At 34.1% G+C, this 13,179-nt stretch overlaps 1 protein-coding gene across 3 annotated transcripts in view; it reads right to left on the bottom strand.

Annotated features, from left to right (window-relative positions):
• Positions 1 to 13,179, bottom strand: part of NOX4 (NADPH oxidase 4) — a 162,606-nt gene that overhangs the window by 13,651 nt on the left and 135,776 nt on the right. For 2 of the 3 annotated variants that reach the window (XM_036258165.1, XM_036258167.1), the window contains exons 14-17: positions 11,984 to 12,103; positions 10,316 to 10,424; positions 5,058 to 5,126; positions 3,597 to 3,697 (exon numbers count right to left, since the gene is read on the bottom strand). In XM_036258165.1, coding sequence (XP_036114058.1) covers positions 3,597 to 3,697; positions 5,058 to 5,126; positions 10,316 to 10,424; positions 11,984 to 12,103 — 399 coding nt within the window. The remainder of the gene's footprint in view (positions 1 to 3,596; positions 3,698 to 5,057; positions 5,127 to 10,315; positions 10,425 to 11,983; positions 12,104 to 13,179) is intronic. The other variant, XM_036258166.1, reaches the window with a different exon arrangement.

Below are 13,179 nucleotides of genomic sequence, written 5' to 3'. Positions count from 1 at the left end.
GCACAGAGCATTTTATAGTCAGAACATATAGGTTCATGTCTGAGTTGACTCATTAACCATAGCTTCAGACAAATCATTATCTTTTGGGATCCTAGCTACTTCATTTGTAAAATAATGATGAAAGCAAGGTGACTTCAAAAGGTCCTTCACTTTCCTTAATCATATAATACCATCATATAATTCATTTTCTGAACTTAAAAAGGCCATGAAAGAAAGGAACCACTCTCATGCACAAGTGCAAAGTAAATTAAGTATAAATTAATTTAGCTTTTTGGTTTTGGTAGGACAGTATTGAAATGTGCACACCCTTTGATCCAGCAATTGCATTTCAAGGATCCTACTGCAATACTCTCTCATGAGCATGACAACACATGTGCAAAGATAATTACTGTAACACTGTTGGTAACAGTAAAGGACTGGAGGCAACCTAAATATCCAAGATAGGAATGGTCATGTCATCCATATTCTACAATAATGTTGAGGTGTAATTCCACAAAAATTATTCATGAACAATATATAGTATCTCTGAAAAAGACTAAGTTGAAAAAATATATATTATAGATTCATACAATTTTTGTTAAAATAAAATTTTATATTTTCAATATGTATCTTTTAAGTATATATGCATTGATATATATGTACATATACTTATGTACTTATATAAATATATATGTATATGTATTTATATATGTATATGTACTTATATGTGTATACATACTTTTATAAATGTGTATATATAAAAGTATATATGTGTGTGTGTGCATGCCAAGGATTGCTTAATACAATTTAAATTTGTATTATATACACTTTATTAAACTAATACCTACTGGTTTAATGAATAATCACTTTCTGAAAATTAAATTGTAGCCCAGCATATGGTATTAAAATTACATAATTTATATCTTTCTTCTTTATTTCTATTTCTCTATAGTGTATTCTTTATGTAATTTATGTACATGGAGTTAACCAAAATTACATATCTAAAATGCTCCCTTCTATTTAAATAGTACCTTTTTCTAGTTAATGAAACATTAAGATGTTAATTCATTCTTCTCTATACTATGCTACATAAAAATCCCCTTAAAAAATAATGTGTTGCTCTGGTCAGTGTGGCTCAGTTGATTGGGCACCATCCTGTGCACCAAAAGATTGTCAGTTTGATTCTGGTCAGGGCGTGTGCTCCTGTGGTGGGCTCAGTTCCCTGTAAGGGTGGTGTAGGAGGCAGCCGATCCATGTTGCACTCTCACATCAATGTTTCTCTCTCTCTCTCTTCCTCTTTCTCTAAAAAACAAAACAAAACAAAAAACAATATAAATGTTAAAAAATGCATTTTAGGTGCCTGCCCAGAGCAAATACAGAAAGTGATGGTGTTGTACAGAATGTGAACAGTAGGTGGTGCACATTTGCTCATTTTAAACCAGCTTGCTGTTTGAAGAAAATGAAAAACCAAATAAACACACAAAATCCCTGTAAATGATAAACAGTAAAACAAATGAGAATTCTTAAGAAATAACCAAAGAAACCAATAATTCAGGTTTAATTTTCCATATATTATCCTCTATTGTTTCTGGGTTTGATTTCAGAAAGAAAGAAAAACTATAAAAGTTTTTAGCAGTGTACTATAAAAACTAATAAAAGGATGCTTGTTAGTCAGTTAAATGTCACTATAGAAGAATGAGTCATCTGTGGTGCACAGTAAGACCCAGGTGAGTATGACATGATGATCACACATAAGGTGGATGCTATTGGGGGAAGATGAGAAGGAATATAAACAACATAGGGTTGACTTTTATTTTATTCTTTAGGTCACCTTTAACTGGGGCCCTGTATAGTACAAAGGACCTCTGCTTTCTAAATAATGCTTCCCTCTTCAATCCCAAACTACTTTTTCAAAGGAAGGGAACACAGAAGTGGTTTCAAATCTGTCTGAAATCTGAATTACATGAGTATATATTCCTTTTTAAATTTTGCTTCTGGGACTCCACCCATAATTCCTAAAACAAAATCTCTGAAGATGGAGCCAAGGGCCATGATGAATCAGTGATTCTTTCAATACATCATGTTCATCCATGAATTTATGAATTGGGATTTTATTAAAAAATCTCTCCATCTCATAAGCTGTCTCATTCATTTACAATAAAATATCCTTGTTATATTTATAAAAAAATATTTTTAAGATTGTGAATTAATCAAGTATATACTAATAATTTTAATGATAACTCAATCCAGAAAAAAAAAAATGAACACTAGAGCCTTTGGGTCACAGGAAATTTTAAAATTTAAATAATCAATTTATATGCATTCTTGCAGAAATATGTTTAGGTTAGCAACAAAAAATAATTATTTCAAATATAAAATAATTGAATTTTGAGGAAACTTTGCTGTTTAATCAAGATAGAAATGCAAGTTCAAGTAGGAAAAATAATTGTGTATAATTTCCAACGGCTAGTGAAAACTTGTTTGTGTATTTACAATATATGAGGTTGGTATCAAGAAACTATGATAGTTAGATTCCAGTAGATATGTTTCAAATAGTTACATTAAGCCCTGGCCAGTTTGGCTCAGTGGTTGGAGCATTGGCCCATGGTTAGAAGAGGCTCAAGTTTGATTCCCAGTCAAGGGCATGTACTGCATTGCAGGTTCGAGCCCTGGCTCCAGTCAGGGTCATGCGAGAGGCAACCAATTGATGTGTCTCTCTCACATTGATATTTCTCTCTCTCTCCCCATCCCTACCACTCTATCTAAAAAAAAAAAAAATCAATAGAAAAATATCCTCAGGTGAGGATTAAAATGAAAAAGTTACATTAATATTAAAATGCCAACATCTGCAATATGTTAGAAATTACAGCCTTTGTAACTATTTAACCTTATGATGCAATTATTTCAATGGCAACTTTAAAATGTATGAGTGGGTATGTGGTTTTCAAAATGCTTTTAGATTTTTGTAGACTATTGTCTTGTACTATAATAAAGTTATAGAAGACAAATGGGTTGTCGAATCTATGCCTTAAAGTGAATGCTTTCTTTCAGTAGTAATCTATTCAGATCATAGATATATAGTCCATAATGCTAAAATTCTTTACAATTATAGTTTCCAAGAAAAAGAAAAGATGTTTAAAAATATTCCTGATTTACAGACTGCGAATTACAACTAAAAGCTTCAAAAAAATGTATTCATTTTGGTAAAAAGGTACAAAAACTGATTTTTAAGTGCATATTTTGTTAGAATTATTGGTAGAGCTTCCTTATTTGCTAACATGATTTTGAAAAACTTTTCCCATGATCACCTGATATGCTGTAGGAATGAACACTCATTTTAATATGGGTCTATACAGATGAAAAAGTAGGTAGAAGGGTCTAATTCATAAATAATTGATACACTATTTCTAAGCCAAATTTTAATTATTTAGCATTACATATCCATGAGGTGGTCCCTGCCTTGCTTCCTCCTTTGATAGTGATAATTGAATATTTAAGTGGCCTTCTAATTTGTAAACCCATTACTAATTCATCTTTAAAAACTGCATGTAATGACTTGGGAATATTTTAATTTGATCATTAGCCACATGTCAAATATGCTGAGGAACAGTACTTACCCTCTGTTACATTTTGCTATTTCATCAAACAGAAGTTTCCACCGAGGGCGTCCAATATAAAGTCTTGAATTCAGTGCTTGATATTTTTCTCCAATTATTTTCTACCACAAAGAAAGCATTATATTTTATATGACACAGAACTGGCAAATTACCCATTTCTCTAACATCATTTCTGCTGGTGCTGGCTTCTTACCAAATTGCTGTGATATAAAGAATATAAGTAGCAAATGGCAACCTAATAAGCGCAGTCAGTTAGAACATCATTTCCTTCCTCTTTTCCTTTAAAATTCATTCTCTTCTTGAATGACCTTATTACAAATGGCTGATCTGCAGCATTTTTAAACACCAGCAATGTTGAAGAATGCATTCTAATTGTTTACTCGCAAAAAAGGCCTCCGCACATCAACTTTATTGAATTGTTTTTGCACTGCAAATACAGTTGTCATATTTGGCACATTAGATGGGTAAAATACTACAAATTGTGATCATAAATTTGGGGAAATGATCTTAGACAAGACAGCCTAAGACAGCAGAGCTCCAGATCTTGGGTCTATCAACAAATAACTCGAATGAACTGGTGTTTGCAATGAACAGAATATGGGATCTGAAGAACCAGAGTGAAGTTGGGAAGAGAGGAGAAAGTGTCTAAGTTCCAGGCAGACAAACTGAGAACCAAAATGCAACATGTATTTCGTCGTTCAATTACAGCAATACCATGAGGATAGTGGTACCGACTTGCTTCATAAGAGTAACAAAATGAAATATTTTTACATACCAAGTAGGGGAGAACTCTGACTAGAAAAAATAGGGTTAGATTAGTTTTATAGTAGCTGACAAGCATTCATATTTCGTATTCGAAGTATTACAGAAAATGTATGATAGAAAATACTAAAATAAAATTTGTGAAAGCATTTATGCCCAGATTTATGCAATTATGCAGTTCTTCAATGTTGTCTGTAAACATCAGTTTCTTCATCTATAACATGGGGAGAGCAATATCCTCTACCTCTTGAATCTGTTGGAATTATTTGATTATGTATATGATTGTATAGCACAGTGTGTAACACAATGAATAAATAATGTGTGATAGCTAGCTATTACTATTTTTTGTGTGTGTTTCCCTTGAAGGGAAATAAACTTTATTGTGTATGACCTTATTTTTTCTTTCCACATAAAACCTCCTCTCGATGAACGTAGTCATGAGACTGTTCACTTCTGGTCTGACCTCTATAGGTAAAGAATTTGAGGCAATAACGTCCTCCCTGTGAGGAAGATCAAAATAAGGCATAATATGGTCCTCGTCAAGGACAAGCCATGCGTTTTCTGGACACATTCCGAGAGGCCTTCCTGTGGGAAACCTGTTCAAACCACCTGCAGAAATGTTCTTCTAGCACAGCCTCTACAGTAAATCTCCTATTATCAAGAGGCTTGTTGAACTTACAATAACATCCAGCCACATACCTGTATCCCATCTGTCTGACTGAGGTACAGCTGGATGTTGACATAGTCAGGTCTGTTCTCTTGCCAAAACTGAGAGGGCATAAAAGTAAATAGACATTAAAATTATGTCTGTATACTCAGACTCTCTTGTATTCTAACACATGTAATTCTAGAATTTGTTAATGTGTATCTTGTCTAATCACAGTCAGTACTACAAGCAAACACATACCCGTATACAGGGGTGGGCAAAATTAGGTTTATAGTTATTCATATGGAAAAAGACATGCGGGTTTTGATTATTACAATAGCTTTCTGAACTTTGTGTTTTGCGTACTCACAACTGTATACCTACTTTCGTCCACTCCTGAATAATGTGAAAGTAATGATTTAAAAAATAAAATGATATATCGGGACTCAAAGAAGATGTTTTAGGAATACAAAATAAGTCATTTTGTTGATAGGGAGTGATTAAGTAGGGGTTCATCACCCCCTCTGGCACGCTTTACAGTAACAAGAGCACTTGGGAAGTAACTGACAGACTTCTATTGCCATGACTACCTGGCCCAGAGACGTCTAACAAATTACTCAACTTTTCCAGGCTTCAGCTTCTTCATCAGGACAATGATCTCACAGATCTCTTCCAGATCTAAAATTATACATTTTCTGACAGGTGGTAACTCTAAATTATAAAATCCTAATAAAAAACATATTTTACCTTAAAAGTAATGAGATGATTATCAGCACCCATAATATTCTTAAAATATAATCATTAATAATATCCCATCCAATGGCTGCCTCAAGGTATATTCAAATGCTAAATTCATTTCAAGGCCCTTTCTGAATCGAATCAGAACTCATGAATTTTAACTGGGAGGAAACTGTGGGATTTGAAGGTCTAGTAATGGGTAGCATCTCATGAAATATATGGTCTGTATTGACTCTTATCTTAACTGTCTAGCAGGATGCTGCTCTAAGACACCTACCTCAATAACTGAAGTTTGGTGTCCACAGCCCCCAAGGAGAACTATGAAAATTTGAATAATGTTCTTAATGACTTCAATATCTCCATTTTAACTTATCTCTCACAGGAGATAAGTAATGATACATACTAAAGGAACATTTTTCTTCAAGTCCAAGAAACAAATGCATGATCAACACAATATTGCAAATGGATCAGGGTTATAGCGTCATGCACAGAGGTTATCCTTGCCATTTGTACTTCTCCTGCCTGTCACTTTTCCTTATTTTTTTCATAAATAAATAAAAAATAACAGAATGTAACTCCTGAAAGGAATTTTACAAAGCACTAATAGGAATGATATCCTGAAAGGAATTTTACAAATCACTAATAGGAATGATAGCAAGAATTTATTATATAGCTTTTTGTTGTTGCTGTTAATTCTCACTCGAAGGTATTTTTCCATTGATTTTTAGATAGAGTGGAAAGAAGGGAGGGAGAGAGAGAGAGAGAAACATCAGTGTGAGAAAGACACATCAATTGGTTGCCTCCACAGGACTCCAACCAGGGCCAGAGATCAAACCTGAAACCCAAGCATGTGCCCTTGACCGGGAATCAAACCCGTGACCCCATGGTCCGCAGGCTGATGCCCTAACTGCTGAGCCAAACTGGCCAGGGATATTATATACTTTCCATCTGACAGGTACTATAAATATGTTAAAGCTAAATCTCACATTAGGCTTTAAGTGCTGCTACCCTCATTTACAAATTGAAGGTGTAAATAAGGTTTACAAAGGTTAAGTGATTTACCGGAGGTCTCAGAGTCCTCTGAGGTAGAGTCACTTTTCCATTTTAAGTGAGAGACTCCAAATGCCTGATGTAGCCCTGGTTTCCCTTTTCAGTTTTCCCAATGTGATCTACAGAGGGGAAGTGACTTGAAACAAGTCATGTAGTTAGTTACTGGCAGAGTTGGTACCAGATCACCTGACACCTATCCCTGTACTCTTTTCTGAACTCACCAGTTTGGACAATCTAGCCAAGCAAGATCCACTTAAGGTACAACTCTGTAATCATTTCGGATTGTCTGACACCAAGATAGAGTGGTTAGGGCAGCTAGACACGTTATGTACGAGGCATTCTAGAATGATGGGAAAGAACTCACACTTGGAAGGAGATTGAAAGACTGTATCTTGTTTAATTTTTTTAGGTTAAAATACCTAATTTAATTTTCATGTTAAAAATACTCTTCCAAATAGAATGCAAACTTTAAAAATTGATATTGCAATTATATTTAGTAATTAATGGCATCAGCAAAATACAGAATGCCATCCAATATGTCATAAAAGTATCTGAATTAACAATTCATCTCAGAAAGTGTGAACTAGAATAAGATAAATTTATTTTTCAATTACAGTTGACATTCAACATTATTTTATATTAGTTCCAGGTGTACAGCATGGTGGTTAGATACTAATTTGAAAAGATATATGCATCCCCATATTCATTTCCGCATTATTTACAATAGCCAAGATGTGGAAACAACCTAAATGCCCATGGATAGACAAATGGATAAAGAACAGGTGGTATGTACATACAATGGAATATTACTCAGCCACAAAAAGAATGAAATTTTACCACTTGTGACAACAAGGATGGACCTAGAGGGTATTATGCTAAATGAAGTAAGTCAGACAAAGACAAATACCATACAGTTTCATTTTTATGTGGACTCTAAAGAACAAAAAAAGTGAACAAACAACACAGAAACTGACTCAGATACAGAGAACAAACTGATGGTTGTTAGAGGGGAGGGGAGCTGGGTGGCTGGGTAAAAAAGTTGAAGGGATTAAGAAGTACCAATTGAAAGTTACAAAATAGTCATGGGGATATAAAGTACAGCCTAGGGAATATTGTCAAGAATATTGCAATAATTATGCATGGTGCCAGAAGACTATATATTTTCATTTGGTTTTAAAAAAAAATTTTACCTACCCTCACAGAGACTGTATGAAAAGTCACTGTGCTTTATTGTTATTGCTTGCTCTCTCTCTTTCTCTCTCTCTCTCTCTATCTCTCTCTCTCTCTCTCTCTCATACACACACACACACACACACACACACACAGAAATTGGTAACAAAGTTTCAAACAGAAAATAAGAGCCTTTTATTAACGTTATCCTCAGAGGCATAACTGAAGGACAAGTTTTCATCCTGCTGATGTGAAAAATCAAAACATGCAGAGGCGTGTGTAGAAGATAACATCACCACATTGTTTATAATAATTTTAAGCTTTTGTATTATTTATGCCATGGAATCCTAAGGATAAGGCATATCCATCAAAAAACTTGGAAAGGAAAAAAACATAAATCTCAAGATTTAACTACTTTGAAGGTCCAGCCACTTACATCCTTCTCTTTCCTTTATTCTTCCCTGCTTGCTTTATAAAGCACTTATTATTTAAATGCGCATTTCCACATCTTGGATCCAATTATAGCATTTTATTTTTAAAAAATGTATAGGCTTTATATGTCAATCCAAAAAGGATAAAAGAAAATTAGAAAAATGGGCAAGGGTAGAATTAGGCAATCCCAGAAGTAACACAAGTGGTCAACAATCATAGGAAGCAAGGTTCGATCTCACTAGCATTGAGAGGACATATAATGAGATCCCACTGTTTAAGAGACTTGTAGAAATTTAAAAGATTAGTAATATAATGGTTTTGGAATAAATTTCTCTCATATTCTTTGATGCAAATGTAAATTGTTTTAGTTTCTTCTGGGGGAGTTTTGTCAATATAATTTTTTAAAATTTAATTTATTCACAACCTCCTACTCTGCCCCCCCCCCCAAAAAAAACACACACACACATGACCTCTCTGATTGCTTTTCCTACTATTTTTCCTCTTGCTTACTCTACTCTGCCCACATGGCTCTTTCATCTTTCTCCAATCTAATACTATTGCATCAGAGCCCTGTGATGTTGGGTCTCTGCCTTAAAAAATGTCTCCCAATTATCAGCCTTGTCTGTTCATTTGCTTACTCAGGTCTCTGCTCAGAATCCATTTCTTTGGTGGGCATTTCCAACTACACAATATACATTAAAATGCCCTCTATTATTTACTCTTTGTTGCTTTACCCCACTTCCCTTTTCGTCTTTGTCTAAACGAGAATCAGACATCCTGTTTACTTATTGGTTTATTGTGTATCCTCCCCACTTAGAATGTAAATCACATGAGATCAGAAACTTGTTTTATTTTGATCTCCCATGTAGCTCCAGGTCCTAGAACCATTACTAATTCATGGTAGGCAGTTAGTAAATAATTGGTGAATGACTGACTGAATTTCTGCACAAAATGGCATGTATGACAGTCACTGCCATTAAATATATACATAACCCATCGTGAGGGAATGGTTAGATAAACTAGATACAGTCATGCTATGAAATATTCTATAGTGGTCAAAAGAATGAGCTAACTCTACATGTACTATTACTAACAATGTTGAAGACAAAGTCATAAGTTTAAGAAAGCAACTTTCAGAACAATACAAATAGCATGCTAGAATTTATAGAACACTCATGACTCACCCCCTGCTACATAGACTGGGTGGGGAAAGTACGTACTATGGGAAGATTTTTCTTTATTTGAATTATTTGAAAAATCTGTACCAAAGATGCAAAAAAAGATATGCAGTACTTGTAAACTGGAAAAATAAAGATAGATATATTAATAGATAAATAAAAGGTTACATACAGGAGAGATGAAGAATGCTTGCTTTCAACTTTGTAAGAAATAAAGCTTAGAATTTGGGATTTTTGAAATACTGTATAGTGTGCCAAAAGTTTGGTGATGGTCCATTTGGAATTATAAAGATGGAGATAAGAAGTAAGAGCTTTTAGAACAAAGATGGGAAATTCAGTAGCCCTTGTCTGTGATGTTTCCTCTGTTTGCCTTCCCTCACAACCCCATATGCATGTATTTGCATACATCATATACATATATATATGCACATATTACTAGCATATGCATGCATTTCTATGTTAAAATATTCTATGTTAAACCATATCAATCAACATTTCTATGTTAAAACATCATAGACATATACGTATAGTCACAGATGTCAGTATCTAAAAGATGTGCACAATTAACAAATGTTATCTCTGTTTTTTGAAGTTTAAAGTATTTTTCTTCCTAACTACTTATCTGCATATTCTTTGGAGTTTTTTTTTTCTATATCAAGCATCTAGTACTTTAGTAATTTGAAAGAAAATAACTATATTTTTTAATTTAAGATTTGCAAAAGTAGAAACAAACCTAATTTTACCTTATTATGCAACAGACAGAGTAAGTCTGCAAACCAACGGAAGGATTGGATGTCTCTGCATACCCAAATAAAATACAGTCTTCTAAGCTTGTATGGTTTCCAGTCATCCCTTTAAAATTAAGATAACATGATAATGATTAGGATGGTAAAAAAGTTAAGAATCCCTATATCTTTGACAATTTACTTTTCATTAGAAAGCAACCAATAGAAAAACCAGTCATTTACATTCAAGCATCTGACATAGCACGTACTATAACTCCCAAAGGAATAGAAAATGAATATATTGAGTCAAAAACATAATATACTCCATGAATTTAGTGTTCATACTTATGAATACTACATGCACATCACCCATTTCCAGTTGAAGATAATAAACTTAATTCCTGAATCCGAATAATCTCAGCCCTGCATCTCAGAAAAAAAAGTTCTCTATTTTTAGTTAATTTTATCACTCAGCAGGGCTCCAGTCCTCATCATCCTTGCCCTGTCTCCCAGGCAAAATGACCCAAAACCATTCCAGAAGTTGGTTGTTTATTCCCCTTCTTAATATCATTAAAGAAGGAGATTTCACAACCACCTACTATGTAATGCATTCCAGTAACTCATGATTCCAAATCTGGATTCCTACTTAAAATTAGAAAGTAGGCTTGAAGTTAAGAAAATATTCTTTCCTTTTCTTAATTTTAGGTGTCCAAATAACCTGCAATATGTTTTCAGAAACAAATGATTTGTGGCATGCAATATGGTTATTTTTCTAAGAACCTCCAAAAAAGGCCCAAAGTTATACCAGATATTTAAAACTGAAATCAAATATCATTCAAACACATCACTTCAGCTTATTATTTCTTTGTTGGTGCTCTACAAAACAGACTTTTCATGCAAACTGTGTCTTGTGAGTGAATGTAATAGATTTGAGGACAACTTCATACTGTCATTCTGTTTATATTTTCATGACAATTAATAGTAATCAATTAATGTTTGCTTATAATTCTAGGACAAAAAAAATAACTAAAAAAGCATTCCTTGTTTAAGCAGTCTTACCTCTGAAATTTCTAATTTTCTGTGTTTTAAATTTGCTGAGTAACAGACCAGGGAATGATGGGCTCATTTTGTCATCTCCTCCATGCTTTTACCATAGCGCTGGCCCTTTATTCCTATATCCCATGAATACTTCTTCTCATCACAGTTCTGATATTTCCTTAAGTAATGTTATTTATGACCTTCTCAGTGGTTCATTTTTATCTCCCCCATTTGAATGTGAGCTCTTTAAGGGCAGGGCTCAGTGACATTCAGCGCTGTGTTACGGGCACCTACCTATAAGCTAGATTGGCACGTAGGTGCTCAAAAATATCTGTCGACAGGTGGATAGATAGTGCACTTAACACTGATGAGGCAGTAGAGAAATGAAGCTGGTGGAGTGCTTTAATAGAGAATAAAGACAGAGGAGTGCATAGCTGTGATACTGACACATTTTACACGACAGCATGCTGAGAGCCAAAGACCACATATTGAGAATCACTGAATTATTCCCCTCACCAATCAGTAAATGAAGTTCCTTCAATAGCAAGTAGAAGTATTCTGGAAGGAGTTGCTTCATACTAAAACAGAGATGTCTAAAATATCGACAGTTCTTTATTTGGATTAACAAAATAGATCAAAATGACATACAGCAGGGTGTTGAGTATTGACGCAAATGGAGTTACTCCAATGCCTCCGGCCACACAGAGGCTAACCTCATAGTTCAACGATTCCTCAAATGGACTTCCAAATGGACCATCAATATATAGCCTGTGGAGAGGAAGACATAGGTGCAAAAGATGAAAATAAGTTTAATTAACTCTCTATAATACGTAGCAAACATGCTGAATCCAGTTACGAGACTTTGTGATGGTTCAGGCCTTATTTTATTGTTTCTCATAGTGACAAGCCTGACAAAAAACAAGAAATGTTGTTTATGAACTGTCAATATTCAAACAGTACATCTGTGGCTAAGCATGCATTTTTTGAGAAAAACATTAAAGATATAGGAAAATGTCTATAGGACCATGACAGCTTACAGGTTAAAGGTCTGATACTATTATATTACTATATTTGACTAAATTAAAATACCAACTGCTTTACGGTATCTATATTCAATAAATAATGTTCTTTTTAATGGCAAAGTCAGGAGCAGAAATAGTTACTGAAAACATTAACTATGTGAACAGAAAAGTATTGGGAAGAAAGAAAAGAAACTAACACAGTTCTTCCTCTTGCCCCAGTTGTTTTATTAGTCTAGAAACACATGAATAACAATCTCAAAGGAATCTCAAATTATTCTACTTATGATTAAATATTCAACTCTGTGTGTGTGTGTGTGTATGTGTGTGTGTGTGAATCTGTGAAAGAGGGAATTCTTAACCACAAAATTACTTGCCAATTGTTCACTCAATATTCATCATCTCATTCTTTCCTAGTAACAAAACTTTAATTCCACTCAGAGAAGCAAAAGACTCAGACAAAACAATACATTTCCCAGACTCCCTTATCTATTTTTGGCTGTGTGACTATGTTCTGGTTAAGTGGTGTAAATGAAGGCTCCTTGAAAGCTGTCTCAGTTGAAAGTTGCATCTCTTTATTGCTCCCTTTTTCTTTCCTTTTTCCTGGTGCCTAAAATGTTGACTTGATGGTCTAAATACTTATCTTTGATGACTAAAGAATTACCATACCCTCTATGGCTACCTAGTTCCAGATGATTTTATGTTAAAGAAAAAGAAACACACGTATATAAGACACTGACATTTGAAATGTGTTTCATCACATTTTCAGGGATATTTCAAGGTTAACTAAAAAAATACTCCAAGTTTAAATGCTTAAGGCAGTAT

Source organism: Molossus molossus, unplaced genomic scaffold, assembly GCF_014108415.1.
Source record: "Molossus molossus isolate mMolMol1 unplaced genomic scaffold, mMolMol1.p scaffold_m16_p_13, whole genome shotgun sequence".
Lineage (NCBI taxonomy): Eukaryota > Metazoa > Chordata > Mammalia > Chiroptera > Molossidae > Molossus > Molossus molossus.
The sequence above is the reverse complement of the archived record's forward strand: the minus strand, read 5'-3'. Positions and strand labels throughout refer to the sequence as shown.